The 23,836-nt window shown below is 46.2% G+C and overlaps 1 protein-coding gene across 1 annotated transcript in view; it reads right to left on the reverse strand.

Moving 5' to 3' along the window:
• The window catches only part of FBXO41 (F-box protein 41), a 437,558-nt gene that overhangs the window by 341,546 nt on the left and 72,176 nt on the right, over window positions 1–23,836 (reverse strand). The window contains exon 2 of the mRNA XM_069205615.1: window positions 9,947–10,933. Coding sequence (XP_069061716.1) covers window positions 9,947–10,677 — 731 coding nt within the window. The 5' untranslated portion in view covers window positions 10,678–10,933. The remainder of the gene's footprint in view (window positions 1–9,946; window positions 10,934–23,836) is intronic.

The following is a 23,836-nucleotide window of genomic DNA, read 5'->3' on the forward strand; positions in this document are numbered from 1 at the left end:
TCAGGAGAAGCTAGATGGTGCCTCAGTGTCGCTTGGGGGGGAATCTCTTCAAGTTTTCTACAGATAAATCACTGCCACTCTTCCAGCTTTGGGTCAGTTATGTTCTTCTGTCTCTTGTGTTAAATGTATGAAGTCCCTGCAGTGTGTCAGAGACGCTGCTGTTGTGAGGGGAGATGGAAGAGCATTTTGCATCCCAGTCGCCTCTAACCACAGGCTGTCCAGGTTCAGTGCAATGAGTGGGAATCCAAGCGCACAACAGTGAACCGGACCTGCTCATAGACTGCCACCCACTGCCATTGACACTTGTCTTCTACTTTCTGAAAAGAAGCACCACCTCCTTGTCATAACAAAATTATTCAGTTTTAATTATACAAAACCAATGCAAGCATTCTCGTCTGCAAGTGCCTCGTTACTATCCAACTCGTACTCCTCATTCCCAGACCTGTCCACACACATGGTGCCACTGGGTGTCACATGATATCGGCCCTGCTCACAATGTCTCCCGGCGAGGAGCCGAATTCACATGGTGGTAGACAACATGAGATTGAACCCATGTGTAGTGTTTGGAGGCTGGTCAATGCTGATGTCCAAAGGGGGATTTGGAAAATTCCAAGGAAATTAATGGCAGGATCAGAAGCTTTTTTAATTTTGGTTGAAGTGCAGGGGGGTCAGTGTTCTACACAAAGCCCCACCCCCACTCCATTGCCCTGCCCCTTCTCAGATTCCGTACCGGTCAGCCACCCCCTCCTCTCTCATGGTGAAATTTATCTCAAAGTTTGCAGACCTGCATTCTGAGTTCCAATCCTATTTATTGCACAGTGTCATTCCCTTCTTACAGATGCACAACTTAAAATATATTCCCTTTCTTACAGTAATAAACGGCAATAGAAAATTTTACAAACAATGTAATACAATCTCATTCAGACAAAACTCATGATCAGTCTAGCTACAATGTGGCACTCTTCTCACATTCCATTGCTTCCCATCTGAGAATCACTTAGCCACACCTTTTTTCTTATTCAAACCCTGCTTTGCTCGTACTAAATCACCAACTTTAAACACTCTTTTTAAACACAGCAGTTTATCACCTTGCCCTTGCTCATATGTTTGTTGTTTTTCACTCACTGCTTCTTTCAGGAAAAGTGGTAGCATTTATTACTATTATAGTCTTATTTCTGAGAACATATGGCTTCAACTCTACAGCACCTACTATGCCCTTCCTGGGGACCCTAAATGCCATTCACACTCACTTGACCACACAAAATGTGCTCTCTTCTTCCGTTCCTTCATTGGTTGAGTTCTTTCAGAAACACGATACCCAAATTTGGTGTTACACTCTTCTAGGATTTGAAGTTAGTTGTTCTTTATCAGCAGGACTAGGAGTTTTCTCAAAGGCATCAATCAACTTCAATTGGATTTAATTCCAACACTCGTTACAGTATTTCCAACATAGTCTACTTCAGTGACACAAAACCTGCATTTGTGAATGCCAAATGTGATACCTGCACTTTTTTTGCATATCCACACCTTCCTCATCATACTATTCTGGTCCTCTAGATTAGACCCCTATACCAATTTATCATCCTTAGAGAAAATTATTTGAAACACCTCACCCAACAAATCCTGCATCGCACAGTGGAAGCATGCTCATGGCAATGCCAAACGGCATTATTATAAAGTACCTGTATGGAACCTGAGGCCTTTTTAACGGCATGCAATGCCTTGACTTCAGATGCAATTTCCACTGATGGTAGGCATGCGGTATCCCACGCCGATGTCAGCATTTCATCTAAATTAGGTGATAGATGCCAATCCATAAAATTGTTAAGGTCCTATAGGTTCACACACATTCTTATCCTTCCATCTTGTTTGCACACCTATAGCATAGGATTCAGCCTTTCATATGAGTCAATGGGGGCTACTGTTTAAGATTCATTCAATTCTTCTTTGAGTAAATCTCTTAATGCCAAAGGAACATTTTGTTTTATGTACCTTAGCATCACTCCATACTTCAAAATGATTCAACATGTGAAACAGCCGAATTCCTTGCTGAACACTCTAGGAAACACCATTCGCCACCTCACCGTTTTAGAATCAACAGCAACTATGACTTGCTGTGGATGATTCGGTCAATCAGCATTCATAAACTTCTCTGCTCTCACTGACCTCTTGGGATAGGACACAGGTCCCCAGCCGCTCCACAGCTTTCTATCTTCAGCAGCCAGTTCCAGACAGCTTTTCCCACCTCTGCCGCCCAGCCTCCCACCTCCCACATAGGCCCCGCCCACCCGTCAGGACATTTAATGCCGGTCCCAGTGCGACCATGCTGAGCAGTTCCTGATCTCTTGAGATAGGACACAGGTCCCTAGCCTTCCATTTTCTTCAGCCAGTTCCAGCAAACCTTTCCCGCCTGTGCTGCACAGCCTCCCCCCTCACCCGCCAGGACATTTAATGCAGGTCTTAGCTTGATCATGCAGCGGGTGCACAAAGTAGGTGCACCACTGTTGTGCCTAAAATGCACCAAAGGCACACCTGCCTGCACCCAACCGTGCCTGGACAGTGGCCTGCGCCAGGACCCCTGGCCCTTTCTCCTTACTCCACTACTCCTCCAAGGAACTCGAGGACCAGAACACCGGACTGCGTAACACCTGCTGCTTCACAGCCTTCCCACGCACCAACAAGGGATCTTTCAGCTGCCTACACTGCCATTTCTCCTGCAACTCACACCTACTGTCGCTCACCAGCACCCCCAGAGTGTCCGTGCAAAAGGCTACAACACATCCCAAACCTCTCCAGTGCTTCCTACTCAACATTAGTTCCTTATGCAAACACACCACGGAAATCTAGGATACCAGCACCACCCCTGACATGGACTTTCCATTAGGCACAGAAACATGGATCAACCCTTCCTTATTCCCCCTACATAGCCACTGCTACCCCAGCCGGTTACAAGATGGTCCACCGTGACCACCTCAACAAACTCAGCGGGGGCATTGCCATCATTTTTATGGAAACCCTCCATTGCGGACGAGAACCAAACCACCCTTATGATACATCTCAACTTCCAAGTCCAGACGGACGCTAACACGACCATTAGAGGCACCCCAGTATACAGACCCCCTGGCCCACAGCCGGCCTTCTGCAACACCATCGCCAACCTCATTGCACCATTGCACCCCTTGCCATCGATTCTCTTCAGTACATAAATACCCGGCGACCTCAACTTCCACCTCAAGGATCCCAATGTTGCCAAATCCATCACCTTCCTGGAGAACCTCAGCAATATCGGTATCACCCAACTGACCACCAAGCCTACTCACCTGGCAGGACACATGCTTGATGCAATCTTTGCATCCAGCAATCAAATCAAATTCAACCACATCATGGATCCCGTGTGGACCGACCATTACATTGTCCATTTCTCCATTTCTGATGCCCATCACTCTGTCGCCAAACTCTGCAGTGCTGCCTGTTGCAGCTGGAGCAAGGTCACCGAAGACATATGGACACAAACCCTACAAATTTCACAACCTGCACAGATGACTGACCTCAACCAGGATGTCAAGAATTTCAATTCCTGGATCACCAGTTGCGCTGACACAATCTCACTGCTGAAACATACTGAATCCAACATCTCCAAACTAGGCAGCTGGTACATCCCGGAGCTCAGAAACCTCAAATGCAGCTACTACTGACTTGAGAAAAAATGTCACACAACCAAGGACCCTTCCGACAGAGAACCTTCAAAGAAGCCCTCAGCAACTATCACAACCGCATCAAAGCAACGAAGAGGGCAGCCATCATCACCCGCATTAACACCGCAGCCAACCACTCCAAGGAACTCTTCAAAATCATCAACAAATTTGCCAGTCCTACAGCCACAGAAAACATCATCCACCCATCCCTGGAACTCTGCGACTCCCTGTCAAACTACTTCAAACAAAATTGCCACCATCTACAACAACTTCGACTCCCAACCCAATGCCGCTGACTTAGAAAACCTTCCCCAAGCAGCACCTGCCGGCCACGCTCTCACTGCCTGGACCCCAGTCATCACGCAGACCATAGCCACCATCATAGCCTCCGTACACTCAGGGGCAGCAACCGACCCCTGCCCCAATGTCTTTCCAGACAGATCCAGCACTATCAGCTAAGTACTGACCAGCATCCTCAATACTTCCATCTCCATGGCTTCCTTCCCTGATGGATGGAAGTATGCAGAGGTCACCTCCCTCCTCAAGAAGCTCTCCGTCGACCCCAACAGCCTAAAAAATTAAAGACCCATCTCCCTGCTACCGTACAAGGTCATCGAAAAAGTAATCAATCAACAGCTCACCAAACACCTAGAACAAAACCACCTGCTCAACTTCTTGCAATCAGGATTTAGAGCTAACCGCAGCATGGAGACCACATTGATTGCAGCCATGGATGACGACAGAGTCATCCTCGACTTCAGAGAAACAGCAGCTCTTATCTCACTGAACCTCTCTGCGACTTTCGACACAGTCTCTCTCCACATGCTCCTCAAGAGACTCCACAACATTGGTATTCAACAAGACACCCTCAAGTGGATTGCCTCCTTTCTCTCTGGCCACTCGCAAAGCATATACCTTCCACCCTTTACCTCCGCACCCAAAAACATCACCTCTGGTGTACCCCAGGGATCTTCCCTCAGCCCAACCTTACTCTACATCTACACGAACCCCCTCGCTGACATTATCAGATCCCACGGCATCAACATACTCTCCTATGCTGACGACACCCAACTGATCTTATCTCTCACCAAGGACCTGCACATTATCAAAAGCAACTTCTACAAAGCCATGAACGATGTAGCCGCATGGATGAAAGACAGCTGTCTCAAACTCAACACTGACAAGAGTGAGGTCCTAATCTTTGGGAGAAGCACCAATGTCTGGCACCACAGCTGGTGGCCGGCGCAACTTGGGTCATCTCCCACCCCATCGTACCACACCCGAAACTTCGGTATCATCTTAGACAACCAACTAACGCTGAAACGTCAAGAGAACTCGGTAGCCTGCTCCTGCTTCTGCATACTCTGGATGATCTGCAGAACATTCACATGGATCCCCACTGATGCAAGTACAACAGTTATGCACCCACTCATCACTAGCTGCCTCGACTACGGCAACGCACTCTACGCCGGGATCTCCTCCCAGTTACTCAAATGTCTACAGACCCTACAGAACACTGTAGCTAGCCACATCATGGCTCTTTCTAGTCCTGCCAGCATCACCCCCCACCTCAGAGACCTTCACTCTGGCCTACAAAGCTCTACACAATCAAGGACCGACCTACATCAACCACAGAGTAAACATCTACACCCCTGCAAGACAGCCATGCTCTGCAACACTGAACCTCGCACACGCCCCATGCATCCATCGCATCCGTATCGGCGGCCGCTCCTTTCCCTACATCGGAGCCAGGTCCTGGAACGACCTCTCCTTGCACCTCAAAACAGCTCCTTCCTTAGCGGTGTTCAAGAAATGTCTCAAGACATGGCTCTTCGACGGAGACACAGCACCCTCAGTGCCCCGAGTCCATTAGGGGTGTCATTTGCTGCACTTTACAAATCTTTGATTGATCGATTGATTGATCCCAGGACTGGACTTCCTTTGTCCATGACATACACTTTCCAACGTACAATTCACATCTGTTTTTAAAAACAATTTCAGCCTCAGAACAACCCATTGCAAACTACTTTCACCCACAGCACGCTTCGGGCTCCCTTCCACATTGTTAATTTGGGCAGCAATGTTCTTATCAATGAAAGTTTATGGAGAGCATGAGCCTGCCACATCTCCATTTCCACACCTTGAACCTCGGCTATCAGTACAGATCCGCCACACTGTGCACACCATCTGCTCCCACAACATTATCATCTCACTGTCATCATAGTTGTTATTGCGAGGGTGTCAAGTGCTGTCATGTGCCGTTTGCAAAAGATAGCTCTACCTCATCCTGCATGCTCTACATGTGCGCCTTGCAGAGTTCTACATGTGCACCCTCTCTGAGGCTCTTAGGCCCTGATTTATACTTTGTGGAGCAAAACTGCGCTAATGCAGTTTTGCACCAAAACGTTTAGCACCGGCTTGCACCATTTCTGAGCACCAGCCGGGCACTATATTTATGGAATGGTGCAAGCCCGTGCAAAGGGTAGGCTAGCGTAAAAAAAAATGACGTTAGGTGGGTGGGGCTGGCGGTAAGGAAGAAGGGGGTTTTGCACCGAATAATGACGTTAGGCAGGTTAGAGTAAAAAAAATGACTCTAACCAGCCTAGCGTCATTTTCTGATGCAAAACCATCCATACAACATGACTCCTGTCTTTATTTATTAAAAAACTGTCTGACACAGACAAAGGTGCACTTGCAAGTAGACGTCCTCCCACATACGGTGGGAAGCACATATCCTGTGAGTCTTACCTCGGATCCTTTGTTTACTCTTGTTACCCATGGATGTCACTTTGGGCTACTGGCTGTGAACTGGGTGCTGGGCCTTTGTCCTTAATCCACAGCCAACTTGTCACCAGTGTGATGCAGCACCATCTCCTTGTCAAAATGCAAAGTTTGTAAGATGATTCAAACCCAATCTAAATGATCTCTATAGTAACATCCTATTACCATCCCATTCACACTGCACATTCCCACTCCTTTTGTGGCCCAGTATGATTCCCTTCTTTAAGAAACGCAAATTAGATTTGTGAATTGAAATGCTGGGAGCTCGACTGAAGGCAATGCAGTGGCTCAGGGCTAATAATGGCTGGTGTAGGCCTTCTGCTGCAACATTCCAGTGATTGCGTTTTTGATTCTCCCTTTTTGATTTAGAACATTCTACCCTCAGTGGTTGGAATGTTTTAATAGCCTTATAGGCCTTCTGCCTCAGGCACCCCCTCAGTGCCGCCTACTGTTCTTCGTTTTCTAACCATGCGATGGGCTCAGCCTACTCACCGCTCTCTCTTAGAGGCAGATTTAAGAGCCCCTAGCCCCTCCTTGCGCCACATTAGCATAATGTTTTATGCTAATGTGGCCCAAAGATGCCAAAATCATCACGCCTAATTTACAAAGTGGCGTAATGCATGCATTGCTCCACTTTGTATCACTTTGCGCTACATTATGTCTGCGCCAGGTGTAATGTATGCAAAGGGGTCATTCCTCCATTACGGGGAGCCAAAACAGTGGCGCAAAGAAATCTAAAAGACTTCTTTGCGTCATTTTCTTCAGCATTTTTAACGCCTGGACACAGCAGGCGTTACAAGGAGGCAGACCATTGTTTTCACTGGACCTCAATGTACTTTGCAGGATTAGTGTCAACATTTTTGATGCTAGTCCTGCAAGGCGACGAACTAGCAGCAAAAATGTTGATGCTAGTTCCCATAACTAACGCCATGGTGCGCCGTATCTTAGATACGGCACACAGCTTGTGCCGTTAGGGGGGAGCTAAGGGGTGCAAGGAAAGTGGTGCTGTACAGGATGCCGCGCCACTTTCCTTAAATGAGGCCCTTAGTCCGCTTCCACTCCCTGTACCTATTGCCTGATCCTCCATGTTGTTTTCTGATTATCTGATTCAAAAGCAAGAAGCTTTCATCCATTTACTGCATTATGAAATATTTTTCTTTCTTTATCTGAATATGTGGTCTTTTGTTGCTGCTCTTAAAGGCCCCACTTTGCTGATGTTGATCTTTGCTTAGCAGTTACCTAATGTCTGTGATTGATGACACACATTCCCTTGCCTGTCTCGCTTCTATTAGTCTCAATCTGTTTAAGTAAACATCCTGCTGCGCTGCAGAATTTGTGAGTCACACCAGCAACTGCTGTTTTTGGTGCCTTACACTCCATGAATCTGATTTTTATTAGGTCAAGCGCGCAAACCTTGTGGGCTTTTAACCACACCCACCGCACGTCCTTCACTATCACTCGTTCGTGGGCTTGCCTTGCAAAAATCCTTTGCTATCATTGGTAAATGCTTTATGTTTGTCCCTCCTTGGGGCAGTTTTGTTACCGCCTTGGCTATCGACCCTGTTACCTGGATAATTGCACATTTGCCGATACGTTTGACTGTGAGCAAACTTCTTTTCCTTTTGTGACTCTCCTTCGTGCTCATGGCGGCCATGGCGCTTTGAATCGGCTTGCTTATGTCAACGGTTTTACTTTTCATTTTCAATTTATGTGACAAGAAATGTCCAGTTAGGAATTTACAATGCCAATAGCTCTAACCTAAGCAAACGCGAGACCCGTTGCATTGCAAATGCTTGTTGGTATTTTGCAACACAAGTATGCTTATGCATAACCTTTCTCCTATGTAGAGGACATACATTTCTCATCTACTTATGTACCCATCCCTCGTGCGGTAGTCATTTTACTTCCATAAACATTGTCACTAATGATGTGTGTATACTACATGCTGCCTGTTGTGCTCCCACAATCAATGCATAGTTACTCTTTGTTCCTAGCCACACCTGAACTGTCCAGCGCCTTGAAGCACCATTGGGTGGAGTCCACACTACGTAACACAATAAATAAATAAAACAAGTTACACAGCTCAGTCCAATGTGCAACTTTGAATCATTTGGTGGTCTACACACTGCATGCACAACAATATTATAACTCTTCAGGAGGAAGCAAAATACATTTTAAGTCTGGCTTCACAGCTCAGCTGTCAGCAAGACCTATTGGTACCAGTTCTAGTACACATAGATTGGGCTTTGGCTGCTCCCAGAGAAATGTTTTTTTTTTCTCTCAGCTCATGCCATTGGCTGCTTGCTATGTTCTTTTAGCTCTTATGCAGTGCTTCCATTGGAATGCACAAGGGACTCCTTTACATCTGAAAACTAAACCCGAGCGTCACTCTGTCTGCCACGTCGTCAGGATGAACACAGGGCTGTGAGATACAGAAAGCTTTAATAACCAGTTATTTCATCCACCTCTCTTGCTCCAATATTTGCTTGGCCGCCATCAATGTATGATTGGGCTTGTAGTTTTACAGCAAAATGTATGTCAGTCTCTCAAATTCTTTTATGATTCTTTGCAAGTTGGCACCGTCAGTGTTTCAGTGTCCATTACATTTGTAGATAAGCATCAATGTGCTGAGCCCCTAAACAAATGCAAGCTGGCCACAGATGTATGCTAGTGTGAAATTATTTGAACTTTGCTGTTATATCACAAATGTAGGTTGTAAAAAAATCGCAACTTAATGATCACGCAGAAGGGAATTGTTAAACACGCTCTTACAAATATACCCCTAGCAGGAATGACTTAAGAAACACAAGTACCTTGGAGTATTAACTGCAGGTTGCAGGACTTTCCAAGCATCAGTCACTCAGCTCACTGATTTGTCTTACTTATTGCTGCAGTTTCTGTTTGTTTTGGAGGTCACTGACACCCAGTTAAGGGAACAGAGTGTGGTAATTTAAATTTGACATATTTTTGTTATACCGCTACACACAATAACAATGAAAATATCAAAAACGAGTCTCCTACTCCTAGTACTCATTGCTGAAACAAGAGTAGCTCTTTTTCTTTACTGACACTGAATATATGTTGACAGTTTTCATGTGTATTTGCCATAGATGTGTAGTGCTGACATGTCTACACAAGGTATAAATAAAACATTCATCAATTGTGATTGGGGAAACAAATGCCTTATAAATTATCTTTAGTGACAACGTCAAAGGAGACATAAAAAAAAAGCTATATGATTCCTGAAGAAGAACGTCTAAAATTTCACATTTGGCCGAAACATGTTGAGTGGCTATGTTTAGTAGACATTTGCTTCCACCATACCTAAATTGCTATTAGAGTGACCTTTGGGCAGCGTGGGATAGACAATCTAGACAACCACTACAAGTACCTTTATTTCTAACCTATATGGCACACATTGTAAATTGCTTCTTAGGTCATATCATTTTGTCATGAAATCAAATACTTACTGTTGCTTCTTGGTGAGCTCTTGCTCTTTTTGCATCAGATCCTGCTTCAGGGATGCCAGCATCTCCACACTCACATCAACTTGGCGCGTGAGCTCTGAGGCCCGGTCTTCGAGCTCCTGCTTCTCCTGGCTCAGCTTGACACTCTCTTGCTTGGCCCTCTCCAGCTCTGTGCTTTTCTTGTCCAGCTCCACCTGGAGACGGCCAACCTGGGTGGCTATTTTCTGCTCCACCTCCTCTGTCAGCTTCTCTAGCCTCTTGTCCACTTCCAGCTTCTCAAAAGCCCTGACCTTCAGTCTGGCCAAGCCTTCCTCGTAGGCAGCATCAACAGCAGCCGACGCTGCGGCCGCGGCCGCCACTGCGTTAGGTGGAGTCGTGGACATCATGCTCTTTTTGGTAAATATTTCACTCAATGGAATGTCTATGTCATGCAAGTACCTAGCAGATGTGGGGTCAGCGTCACCTGCCTGGATCAAGTCACACGTGAACCTCTGCTCTTTCCCCTGGAAGGAAGTGCTTTCAAAGGTGTCCCGGCGAGTGGTTGGGGTCAGGACAGCCGTATCTCCAGCCAGAGGGAAGACTGTTGCATCACAGATGCTGTTGGTCTTGGAGAGGACATAGAGGGTCTCATAGGTGTGGTTGTACTCCAGGTGTGCCCGCAAGGATGACAAGCTCCGGAAGCGCTTGTGTTCCCCACAACGCGGACAACGATAGGGCAAGTCCAGGGATGCCATTCCTCAGCTGACACTGCAAGGCCTTCGGGGCAGCCCTCCAGGAACCAGCGGCAAATAGTCAGTCATTGTGCAATGGCAGGAAAGGACCAACAGAGGGAACAGAGGAGGTTGAAGGGTGACACCAAGGGGGAGATCGCTCACTCCTCTGAGTCATTTCCGGCCTTGATCAGAATACTCAACAGTATGATTTTCAGACCTCGTCTGTTGGGGCGCTCCAAGAAAAGTCATCACGTGTGTTGATCTGTTATGATATACCCTATAATAGAAAGGAAAGGTTGGTCAGCAAAGCATAAGGACTTGTTCTTCACAAGTGATTCTTAAACTAGTTGTGATACTCCTGCCTACTTAACCTAGGTTGCACAGCACTACACTACACAATACAAAACCCACATAACGCTCCTATTATCAAATATTATCAGGGCTACTGGAATTACGCAGCAGGGGAGGACTGAATTATGCAGCAGGGTTGACTAAATTATGCAACAAGAAAAGGAAAGTTATGGTATATAATTTTGGCACACTTTGGGGCAGTATTACTTCATTATTTTAAATTTTTTACACATGTCAACACTTTCTGGACAAAAAGTGTCACCTCATTAGTACAGCAATCAGCAACTGAATGGTGACAGCTTTGTTTGCCATGTATGTTGCCGCACAGTGACAGGTGCTTGCAGAGTATTTAGTAACTTTTGATCCGTTTGAGCTAGTAACAAATTAAATTAAAATCTGCAAATTATGTAAGAAGTGATTGGTTATCCAGCAAATGCATCACAACTAAAGTTATGTGGAAATCACCCTAGCCACGGAATCGCATAAAGGCATAGAATGTCTGATTATCTGTTACTATCAGATTCCAACTGGAGGGGGACAGTGCACGAAAGCAAGGGTAGCTCCGCCCTCATGTGTGCTAGGTGCTCGGTGAACAGCTCGTCTGAGCCAAGCGCCTGAGGAGCACAAGGGTTGGCAAGACAACTAAAGAGCAGGGACTCTCATTGTTCCGCTCTCCTGACCTTCACAAGTTGTCCCCTGGTGACCATCAGGACTGGGTTGCTGTTTACTTGACTGAGCACTAACATTCAGAAAGATTTTAAACAAATGGGCAATCTTTTACTATAGCTTTATTGCCCGCCGTAGCCGAAGGCAAGGGCCTTTAACAAGGGTGCAGGCCTTTAATGGCTGGTATAGCCCAGCTACGGTGGGCTATAAAGCTATTAGAACATTCCGCCCTAGAGGGGAGAATGTTGTAATTAGTCAAACGAAGGCCTCCCAGAGCCCGAGGGGGTTAAAATCCCCTCCGGCTCTGTGAGACCTCTGTTCACAGCTGTTACTGTGTATCAAACATTGGAATGTTGATGCTCCGGGCTTCTACCAGCCATTAGAAGCCTGGAGCGCTCCATTGTCTCCAACGCAGCGCTCCACATTCCAGTGTTTTAATTAAAGTTTAACTGAAACAAAGGAAAAGAATCACAGCAGGTGTCCCACTCCAGTTATCTTTAGGAACACCTTCATGTTAAATTGTGCTGTGCAACAAATATGTAAAAATATGACTGACCGCTTCAAATGTACCACAGAGGCGTAGCTCCTCAAGGGAGCAACCATCAAAAGGGGGAGGCCAGAGGAGGCCCCCACACATACATTAGTCACCAATGGCACACCTCCGAAGGTTACTCCAGCCACAGTGGCACGGGAAGTAAAACCTCTCGGGCATGAAGAAACTGCAAAAGTCGAACCTCACCTCCCCGAGAAAAGTCTGGTTCTGGACCAGGCATCACGGATAATTGGAGCCAGAGGGATGGTTCCAATGTGGAGACCCCAGGGGGCATAACTGGCCCTTGTTCCCAGACCCCACCATCCCGGTCCCAAACCCCTGATGGCCTCCTGCACGATCACCAGGTGAATCGGGAGTTCCAACCCCCACCAAAGCTCTGGCAGAAATGACCCCACCGCACTATAGCCTGGAGTGAACAGAGCAAAACTATTGCAACAACCAACCTAACACCCAGAAAGACGTTGGGAGGAATCTCTTCTTCACCCCTATCACATCCATTCTGCACGCATCAAGTAGTCCCCACCACCCAACGAGTTGCAACAAGGGACAAGAGAGCACAAAGTCTAATCCTCACCTCCAGATATAGATCGCAGGGCCCCTGGAATGTCCTCACAGTGGCAATATAGTATAGACACACAACTCAATGCAAGAGTTAGATTACGTAAACAGCTGGAATACGTAGCCCTCTTAGAACCAAAAAATGGCGAGAGCACTGAAGGGCGTTTTAAGAACTAAGACATAGTGAAGTCACTAGTACCGAATGCAAAAGTGCTTGAAGATTGAGGGACTGAGGTAACGAAAATCGAAACAGAGAAATATCCTACTTTCCTAACACTGCAAAGGGGCAAAGGAAAGGATGGACGGGGCGTCTCAACAGTAAATGGATCTGAAAACAAGAGGTCAGTGCTGCACCACACCAAGGGCACGCCATCGGATTTCTCCTGGCCCCTAAGGGAGCTTACCATCGCCAGAGCCCCTGGCCTTGCAGGTAAACGACACTGCAGGATCCCAAATTCACAACACAAGAGGGCCAACTGGCCAGAAGACCTCCAACAACAGTCCTGACACCGCTGGAAGAACGGGGTGGATTTCCATTCAGTAAAGTTTAGGAAAACTCAGGTAATTCAAAGCACCATAGTATTCAAGCCTCAAACCACTAAGATAATTTTGTGGAATATAGTAGGAGGTAGGAAATTGGCTCAGGACCCAAGCTTGGAAGTGTACTTGCAAACTTTTGATATTGTTTGCCTTCAGGAACCCTGGTGTGAACAGAGAACCCATTCCCCGGATATGAGGAATTCTCCAGCACAGCAGAGAAGGCTAAGGCCAAAGGCACCCCAAAGGTGGCTCATCAACCTACATAGCAAATGGCAAAGCCTTTAACATGAGCCAGCTAGACCTGAGGAGCTGACACATGCTAGCAATTATCATTAACAACTGGAGTTCAGGATGGTAGACAACATCCATCATAAAAGTGAATATCTACATACACCTTAATGCCGTACAATAACAAGCTGTGATCAATTCTACAGAAAATGAATTAATACAACTATGAGCCACACATGGCTCATCACCAGAGACGTCAACATTGTCAAGGCAAACACTACAAGAAAAGCACAAGAGAAAGGGTCCAAAATCTGAGATTGAGAATCCCACTGCAAGTGTCGCAACTTACGAACATCAATAAATGTGATCACACTCTCTTACGAGTTATGGAGGCCTCGGGCCGTCAATGGCAAATCCCCAGGCGACTCGCCAATGGCTGCGACACATAAGTCCAGGAATTAAGAGTAGACCTTGGATTATACCTTTGAGTCCTCCTCTATATTTCACGACATACAGAGCTTTCATGTAGAGGTTAGAAGCGAGAGCGACCACCTCCCTCCGATCATTACGATATCGAACAATAACCAGCGCAGGGACAACTTAAGAGATCTTGGAGTACCAGTCCAGGGAAGTCAAGGGCTGCGAATAAGATGGAGCGACCTATCCATGAAAAACTACAGAAATGGAAAGCAAGTTTACCACCAGAACAAGGGGGAAAATCAGATGCAATCTCTGAATGGTAGATTATGCAGGAGTCACTAAAAAAACAGCTGTGCTCCCAACAACAGCAGCCCCCGGTACAGGGGACATACACAAATAAATGGTACACCCAGGCCTCAAGGCAACAGAGGCAGCAAATTTACAAAGCAGGGAGGTATCTAAAGACCCCACACATGGACGAGCCTACACCGAAGGTTTCAATGAAATAAGAAAATGCACAAGTAGGCAGTATGGGAAGCCGAGCAGGCCCACATGGACCAGGAGTGGGCAAGAACTGTGGAGGCCCGTAAAGCAAAAAACAGCAAGCCGAAGTGATCCATCTTTAAACAACTTGGGCGTGGTGGTCCTGCAGGTGCCCTGGGAAAACAGAGACCAAAGAAAAGTGGGCAGAGCACATCTCTAAATTGTATCAGAACCCAAGCACAGATGAACCATTCCTGAGCACACCCAGTGGAGCACCGCCTTTAAACCTCACGCAACAAAAGATTGAAGTTTACCGGTATGCAGAAGGAGCAGCGCACCAAGTCCAAACGGCCTGCCCGCAGCATTATTTAAAAACGATTGAGTATTTTGGAGGAGCGAAATAGATTATAAAACACCTTCCTAAAGGAAAACATGGTCCCAGATGCATGGAAAGGGGCAATCATACACCTCATCTACAAGAAAGGCTCATTCGGGAACCCAGACAGCTGCTGCATGATCGCACTCCTCGATGCAAAGGTATTTGCAGGTCTATTATCTGAAGAATTGAAATCCTGGGAAATAAAATCAAATTTAATACTGCCTAACCAAAGAGGATTTCACCCAAAATCGAGCACCATTGACAATTTGGCAGCCTTGGCCACGTTAATGGAAAAATATGCGAGGAAAAATCTATCCTTATATGCCTGCTTTCTAGACATAACCAAAGCATTTGATTCTGTCAATAGGAACCGTCTGTGGAGAAAGTTAGCAAAATGGAACATCCCTCCAAACCTGCTAGAAGGAATCCAGCTTCTATACTCAGATAACTGGGCCAGGGTCACAATTGGCTGTAATAAGAGTCTAAGGGCCAGATGTACCAATGGATTTTACCCATTCCGTGTCTATGGGAAAAAGCTTTCGTACATATGGCCCTAACATCCAGAACCCAGACAGACAGAGGTATAAAACAAGGGTGCGTGCTGGCACCGACCCTATTCAACTTATATTTGGCAGGCTTGAGCCCTCACCTAGATTTCCTCAGCTCCCGTCCTCCAAAGCTAGGCCAGCAATTAATAACTTCACTACTATATGCAGACGGCATTGTTTTATTGAACATTTCTGGCACAGGCCTGCAAAATCTGTTAACCATCCTTCACCAATATTGCTCGACCAATGAGTTGTCAATTCACCTTGAGAAAACAAAGGTAGTTATATTCAGCAAAATTATAATCAACAAAGAGACATGGCTTTGGTGGGGAAGTCCAGTGGGCAGAAGCGGAAACTACAAGTTCCTAGGTGTGTGGCTCCAGGACAGCTGGTCCAATCGTCTGCATTTAAATACACTAAAAGCAAGGGCGGCGTCACAAATCTCAGCACTGCAACTCCTGGCAACCAAATTACATCCCGCGGTCACAGTGATAAAGGCAAAGGGGCACACGTACGTACCATTTTTCCTGTCGCAAACCGCCTGATTCGCAGAATCGGACCGTTTGCGACAGGAAAAAAACATTTTGGTATGTACAGACCCTATTTTCCGATTCAGTATTCTATTTTCCGAATCGCAAAATAGGTTTGCAAGTCGCAATTAATTGCGAGTCGCAGCGCGTTGTAGCATTGTTTTGTGACCATGAATGTAGTCACAAAAGAATCGCAGTTAGCACCAGTTTCTAACTGGTGCTATGCCATTTGGAAGGGACCCCTTCCCCTTTGTAAATGGCAGCGAAAATATTTTTTCAGAGCAGGCAATGGTCCCATGGATCACTGCCTGCTGTGAAAAAATGAACAGAAAAATGTTCATGTTTTTTTTTAAATGCATCTCATTTTCCTTTAAGGAAAACTGGCTGCATTAAATAAAAAAAACTGCTTTATTTAAAAACAGTCACAGACATGGTGGTCTGCTGACCCCACCAGGCCACCATCCCTGTGAGGGCGACCATTCTCAATGGGGTCGCAAATTGCGACCTACCTCATGAATATTCATGAGGTAAGTCATTTGCGACCCCATTGCGAATCACAAACAGTGTAATGTACACTGTTGCACATAAGGTTTTGCGGCTCCCAATTTGTGACTCTCAAATGAGTCGCAAATTGCGAGTCGCAAAACTCAGGGTCGTACATCTGGCCCAAAGTTTCTAACAATGTTAACATACAGCCTGGAAATCTTCTGTAGCAAGTTTTCAATTTTATTGAACATTTTGCAGAGCAAAATATTCCGCCTCATTTTCCTAAAGCCACAAAGCATCTCTCCTACTCAGATCAGACTAGAATTTGGCCTCCAGGATCAAGCGCTGGTACGAGAGGGTACTTTTCTCAAATATGCATCGCTGCTGAGGCAGGCACCACCAAACACACCAAGATCCTTGTTATGGCAAGGAATGGCACCAAACACACCTCCAAATCCAAATTCCTGGTCAGAGGAAATATCAGTGTCAGCTAATCATCTGAAGGCGGAACAAGTCTGGCAAAAAAGACTACCTCATCAGGCTTTCAAGCTAGCACTGAAGAAACAAATCAAGCTGCTCTCCTGGCGTGAAGACAAAGCAAAATTCAGGCAGCGTCGCCATGCTTGGATGACCATCAGTACATACAAGGCACAGAATGTGCAGACCTACTTTGTGGCCTACTTAAGGAAGTACATATAAATAAAAGTGCTACAGGCCAGAGTTGGGCTTCTACCTTCACTCAACGCCCTTCCAAAATGACAACAAGTTATAGAGGACAAGGACTGCAGGCTTTGCCACCATCCTCAGAGGACTTCCTGCATATACTATGTACCTGTCCAGTGTTACTACCTTGGTGCAAAATCTATCTCTGAAACATTTTTAATTCAGACTGTATCAGGACCTGCCGCCGAGCAACTCTGTTCTACATGAAGTGTCTGACACCACAAACCATGGCATTCTTCTCAAAATTTCGTTTCCAGGTGGACTCAGAACAAAGCGCTCAGACAATCCACTCGTGTGATTGGCCTCCCTACCCTATTTCCAGAACTTGACTATTGACAAAGGCCCTGCACATTAGCACTCTCACCGCACATTAAGCATATTAGAGAAATGCTCTTTGACTCCAGTAACAACCAAAGGGATGACTTTAGAACGCATACCGCTTGGACTCATTTGTAATCAGTAGCAAACACCTTTTATGACGCATATCATCTTAAGCAGAAGCATGGAACTTTAGCACTTTACTGTTGATGGTTTCAGACCAGGTTCTTTGTTGAAAATGGCCCTCTCCACAGGGTCACCCAAAACGTTTTGCCTTCCTCCTTCTACTTTTTGTTGGATTGTTGGCCTTAGGACTCTGTGCACGTTACCAATTCTAACCAGTGTTAAAGTGCATGTGCTCTCTCTCCTAAACATGGCTTGATTGGCATATACCTGCTTGGCATATTTAATTTAAATGTAAGTCCCTTGTAAAGTGGTATACCATATACCCAGGGTCTGTAAATTAGTGCTACCAGTGGGCCTGCAGCACGTATTGTGCCACCCACTTAAGTAGCACCTCAAAACTTGTCCCAGGCCTGCCACTGCAGCCTGAAGGCAGTGGCCCATGTTGACTTGGCATTTAAAAACCCTTGCCAAGTCTTTAACACCTTTTTTATTCCATTTACGTCACCCCTGAGGTAAGCCCTAGGTAGCCCATAGGGCAGTGTGCTGTGTTATTAAAAGGTAGGACATATACTTTTAAATTTTACATGTCCTAGTAAGGAAAACCTCCTAAATTTGTTTTCTCACTACTGAGAGGCCTACCCCTGCCATAGGGTAACATTGGGGATTCATTGTTAAAATGAATACGTTTTAATTCCTAAACCAGAGGCGGTAAATATAACATGTTTGGTATCTATGAACTTGTAATAATAAACCCTCTTTAATGGTAAAGTTGGGTTTATTACTACAAGTTTGAAAATGCCACTTCTAAAAACAATGGCATTTTGCTGCTCTTAGCCCTCAGTGCCTGTAACCTGTCATAGGTCACATGACTGGGTGTATCTGAGAGTTGGGACCTTGTATATTCACCCCAGACAGTCACACAATAGGGGGATTAACAGAGCCTGAATGGGACATTAACTGACTTGATGGGGGGGTGGAGCTAAGCACAACCACACTTGCAACGAAATAGGTTGGGCTCTGCCACGATATAATAGGCTTAACAACCCTGTATTGTCAGTGCAGCCAGCTAGGAGCCAGGGCAGGGGAGCAGGAAATTCCTGGAACTTGAGAGAACCTTTTCGGAAATGTCCCCCAACTTCTAGGAGCAAAGCACCAGGGTATAAAAATGGGGGTCTCAGACCTACTTCTTAGTTCACTACTGGACCTGCTGAAGGACTCTCAGAGGACTGCCTGCTGCTGTGACCTGCTGTACACTCTGCCAGACCGCTGCTGTACCTGGAAGGACTGCTTTGCTGCCCAGAGCATGCTTGGAACTTTCCAAGGCCAGCCCTGCATCACCACCCGCACTCAGGACTTCAGAAGTGACTCCAAAGGCTAGTTGAGCTGGTCTCATGTTCTGAGCTACAGGGACGTAACAGGCTCCCGCTAGTTTAAACCTGCACCTGAACCCAGCCTGAGCGAGTCTTGCACCCCAATAGGTCTCCCTTCACTCCTGGACCCTTATGTATGGTGTTAAAGGTGCCCAGATGGCCAATTTCTAAAACTGTGGACTTCTTATTTTGAACATTAAACTTTAAAAACTCATAACTCCAGTTCTATTATTTGGATTTTGATGGTTTTGGTGTCAAATAATTTATTAAAATGTTCTCTCTCTCTATTTTTCTAAATTAGTTTGGGATTTTTATTGTGTTGTGTTTTCACTGTGTTGCTGTTAGTGTACTGCATAAATACTTAACACATTGCCTCTAAGTTTAGCCTGATTGCTGCTTGTGCCAAGCTACCGAGGGTTAAGCACAGGTTAAATTAGTGACTTTTTGTGGGTCACCCTGCAATGGTTCACCCTGCAATGGATTGTGGTTGCTGCCTGACCAGGGGTTACACCCCAGTGAACCAACAACCCAATTTCTCACAATTGTTTTGACCTACTACAATGTTCTTAACCTCTTGTAACTTTTCTTTTTTCAAGAAGTAACTAATTGCTCAAGCAGTTGCTTGCATAGTTTTTATGAATCATGCAAATTAAGTTTCTAAGAGTTTCACTACACCACATTTTAGTGAATCAATTATGAGACTTGGCTTTATTTTCCCACATGAGTAAAATCTGTTGATTTATGGATTAAAGTGCTGTTTACTTATTACACACTTACTACCAGTGTTTAGCATAAATTCTTCTTATCTTGATTAAGAAAAAGAAGCAGAAAAATATTCTCAGAAAAGATTGCCTAAGAGCACACGATTGGTGACAAAAAACATGTTTCCTGGTTCAGTAAGTTCCATCTTGCTCATTACACAGCCACTGGGGTGTGAGCGATTCTGCTGGGGAGACTCAGGAATACTCCAACTAAAGAAATGCTACAGTGTTGTTAAATCTGCTGAGACCTTTAATACAGAGCAAACAACCAGTATATTTTGGCAAAGTGGTGAAGCCAAGATTAAACATCAAACCTCCTACGGCCCTGGCTAAAACTTTCCCACCCAAGGATGTGTAGCAGTGGAGGTTTAGTGTCCTTTCAACTCAGTGAACTGCATCCCTTTTATAGCACTGGCTGGTTCTGTTTCTAAGCACTCCTAATGTTTACTGATAGGAGGACAGCATGGAATGAAACCATGAAAATATCTCCACGACTCACAGCCCACATCCTCATAGCTTCCAAGTTTCCCAAGTCCAGGCGTCAGGTCCAGTTTTTTTTCCTTTGAATTCTGGCACTCGTAGTCCTGTTTTCTAATGAAATAAACAAGCCTACAATTCCCAGAATTCAAAGCCAAAACCTGGACTGGAGCAGCACATCACACATGGGCCTGGGAAACAAGGCAGGGCCGCACCCTGTACATACTTTGACACCCCACTAAGCCCCTGGCCTACTTACACCCCTGCTCCCCAACCCTACTGACATCAATGTGCCCATGGGTCGCGACCATACTTTTTGGCACCTGGGAAAATGTTTGTGAGTACCCAATCTACAGAGGAAGGACTGAGAGACCTTTAAATGGCAATCACGGCTGGCAGGTTTCATTCATGGCTTTGAAACAAGGAGAAGCTCGACTCGGGGCTCCCAGGAAGTGGTCCCCAGTGATGGGGTAGCTGAGGGAGCGTGGAGGTAAATCTCTTCACAAGGCGCCACCTGCAGTGACGAACTTCCGGGTCTATTTCCGCCCTGCCTGCGAACCAGCCGCCATTTTTCACACAGCCACCTCCAGGCTCAGAGTGCGAGGGACGGGTATTGGTGTCGAGTGAGAAGCTGCCAGCTGAGTAAGAGGGGCCTCAGGCAGGCAGCAGGATTCCTCTGCTCGGCAACCAGTGTAAAATAAGGCATCTCCTGGCAGGAGGAGGGTGTGAGGGGGCTTTGTGAAGACTCAGGGACTGCAGCACCGTGGCCTTGCCAACAGCACAGCGGGAAGTCACAAAGCGTCTCCTAATAAATCCGCCAGGCAGGTGTGCCAACTTTGAAATGCAAAAGGGGAACTCACCGGAAGTGGAATTATTTACGTGAGGATGGACTATAATGAAGGGCCCTTGTGTCCTTGTGTTGTGTGGCCTTTGCATCAATGGACAGCATCGCTCCTCAAGGACAGGTTTGTCATCAGTCCTTGGCTTGGGAAGGCCGGCGGGCCTGGCGCTGCTGACTTCACCATGGACTTTGTTTTCCTTTCCCAGATCCAAAGTATGGGTGGGTCGGTATCCACCCATCCACCATCCGCCCAGTTTTCATCCACAGACCACTTCAAAGCGTCTGCAAGAGAGATCACTAGATGGGCAACAATTCTCATATACGCCCTGATTTTAAAGACCACCAAGGAACTGGTGGGTCTCTGCTCGAGCAATCCATGCAGAAAGAAGGGGTGGCTGAATGCTCTTAAGTCACGTGGTCTAGTCATCTCATATAATTCTTCCATGAGACTGGCAGTGTCACTCCACCTGGGACAATAGACTGTAAACCTGGGGATGCGTGAAATCCTTACGCCTCGTCAGGTGAGGCGCAACAAGGGGAATTATCTTTATCTCTCCTCGTTTTTTCCTCTTCTGCAGCACACATAGAAAAAGGAAAATACCTCTGTTATACCCGACATCCTTAGAGTGCTCATCCCCCAAATGTTTGCCTGCCTTCCTCCACTTTTCTGACACTTTTTCGGTTGGTTTTAGGACTCTGCACACTTTACCACTGCTGATCAGTACAGCACAAAAGGTACACTCCATGTTCACCCTAATCTGCACATGCAACATGCGCAGAGCACACGCTCTCTCTTAAGGTGTGTTGCAACCTACCCATAGCCCATTCTAGCTGTGCACATCTAGCTAGCCACCTACAGCATTAGGAACGCTCTCCCCACAGCAGAGATCCACATATCAATGGACAGAGGTCAGGTTAGTGTGGGTAATGTCGGGTGCCAAGCATGAGATTGGTCAGGTTAGTCTGGGTAGTGTTGCGTGACAAGAATGAGATGGGTCAGGTTAGTCTGGGTAGCGTTGGGTGACCAGCATGAGATGGGTCAGGTTAGTCTGGGTAGTGTTGGAGTGAGAAACATGAGATGGGTCAGGTTAATGTGGGGAGTATCAGGGTGAGAAGCATGAGATGGGTCAGGTTAGTGTGGGTAGGGTCAGGGTGAGAAGTATGAGGTGGGTTAGTTTAGTGTGGGTAATGTCAGAGTAGGAGGATGAGATGGGTGAGGGTAGTGTGTGGGTGAGATGCATGAGATAGGTCAGGTTAGTGTGCGTAATCTCGTGATGAGAAGGAGGAGATGGGTCATGTTAGTGTGCGTAGTATCAGGGTGAGTATTGCCAGTGCAGTGCCAGGGCTTGTAGATTCAAAGCATGCTATGTCCGAGTGATCACTATGCCAAAGGTAAGGAGAGTGATATAGTGTTAGGCCTGACAGCCTTAGGGTGGTCATCCCCCAACTTTTTGCCTTCCTCCACTTTTCTGACACTATTTTTGCTGGTTTTAGGACTCTGCACACTTTACCACTGCTAACCAATGCTAAAGTGCATATGCTCTCTCCTTTGAACATGTAACATTGGTTCTTACCCAATTGGCATATTTGATTTACTTGTAAGTCCCTAGAAAAGTGCACTACATGTACCCAGTGCCTGTAGATTGAATGCTACTAGTGGGCCTGCAGCACTGGTTGTGCCACCCACATAAGTAGCCCCTTAACCATGTCTCAGGCCTGCCATTGCAAGGCCTATGTGTGCAGTTTCACTGCCACTTTGACTTGGCATTTAAAAGTACTTGCCAAGCCTTAAACTCCCCTTTTTCTACATATAAGTCACTCCTAAGGTAGGCCTTAGGTAGCCCACAGGGAAGGGTGCTGTGTAGGTACAAGGCAGGACATGTACATGTGTGTTTTATATGTCCTGGTAGTGGAAAGCTCCTAAATTCATTTTCCACTACTGTGAGGCCTGTTCTTTTCATAGGCTACCCTCACATACTGTTTGAGTGGTAGATTCTGATCAGAAAGGGGTAAACAGGTCATATTTAGTATGGCCAGAATGGTATTACAAAATCCTGCTTATTAGTGAGGTCTAATTTTACATTACAATTCTATAAATGCCACTTTTAGAAAGTGAGCATTTCTCTGCACTTAAAATCCACCTGTGCCTTATAGCCTGTCTCCATTCCACGTCAGGGCTGGGCTGGTTGACAGCTTCCTTGTGCATTTCATCCAGACAACCACAGGATACTCGGTCACACCTGCACTCATCTGCATACTGAATGGGTCTTCCTGGGCTGGAAGGGTGGAGGGCCTGACACTTACATTTCAAAGGCTAGTGGACTGCCAAACCCCCTACTGGGACCCTGGCAGACAGACCTGTACTGAAAGGGGACCTTGTGCACTTCAAAACCACTCTTTGAAGTCTCCCCCACTTCAAAGGCATCTTTGGGCATATAAACTGGGTCTCTGACCCCACCAACTCAGACACTTCTGGACCTGAACCTGCAACCTGTCAGGAGGAACTGCCTGGCTGCCCAAAGGACTCATCTGGACTGCTTTGCTACAGTGCCTGCATTAGTGCTAGGCAGCCCATTGTGCACCAGAGCAGGAGGAAAGGACAAGAATGTGCTATTATTCCTTAAGTACGGCAAATTCCTGCTCTTTCCAAGTGACACAGTGCAGCACAGCAAAGTGACTTGCTGCTCTGAACTGCACCACGTTTCTGTAAATCTAGCCCAAGACATTGACTCTGTCCCCAGCTGACCATTGCTAGAGTCCAAAGTTCATGAGCAGAGTGTGATCTCACACCCAGCTGCTGGCTCCCCTTGAATGACTCAAAC

This window comes from Pleurodeles waltl, chromosome 1_2 (assembly GCF_031143425.1).
Source record: "Pleurodeles waltl isolate 20211129_DDA chromosome 1_2, aPleWal1.hap1.20221129, whole genome shotgun sequence".
Lineage (NCBI taxonomy): Eukaryota > Metazoa > Chordata > Amphibia > Caudata > Salamandridae > Pleurodeles > Pleurodeles waltl.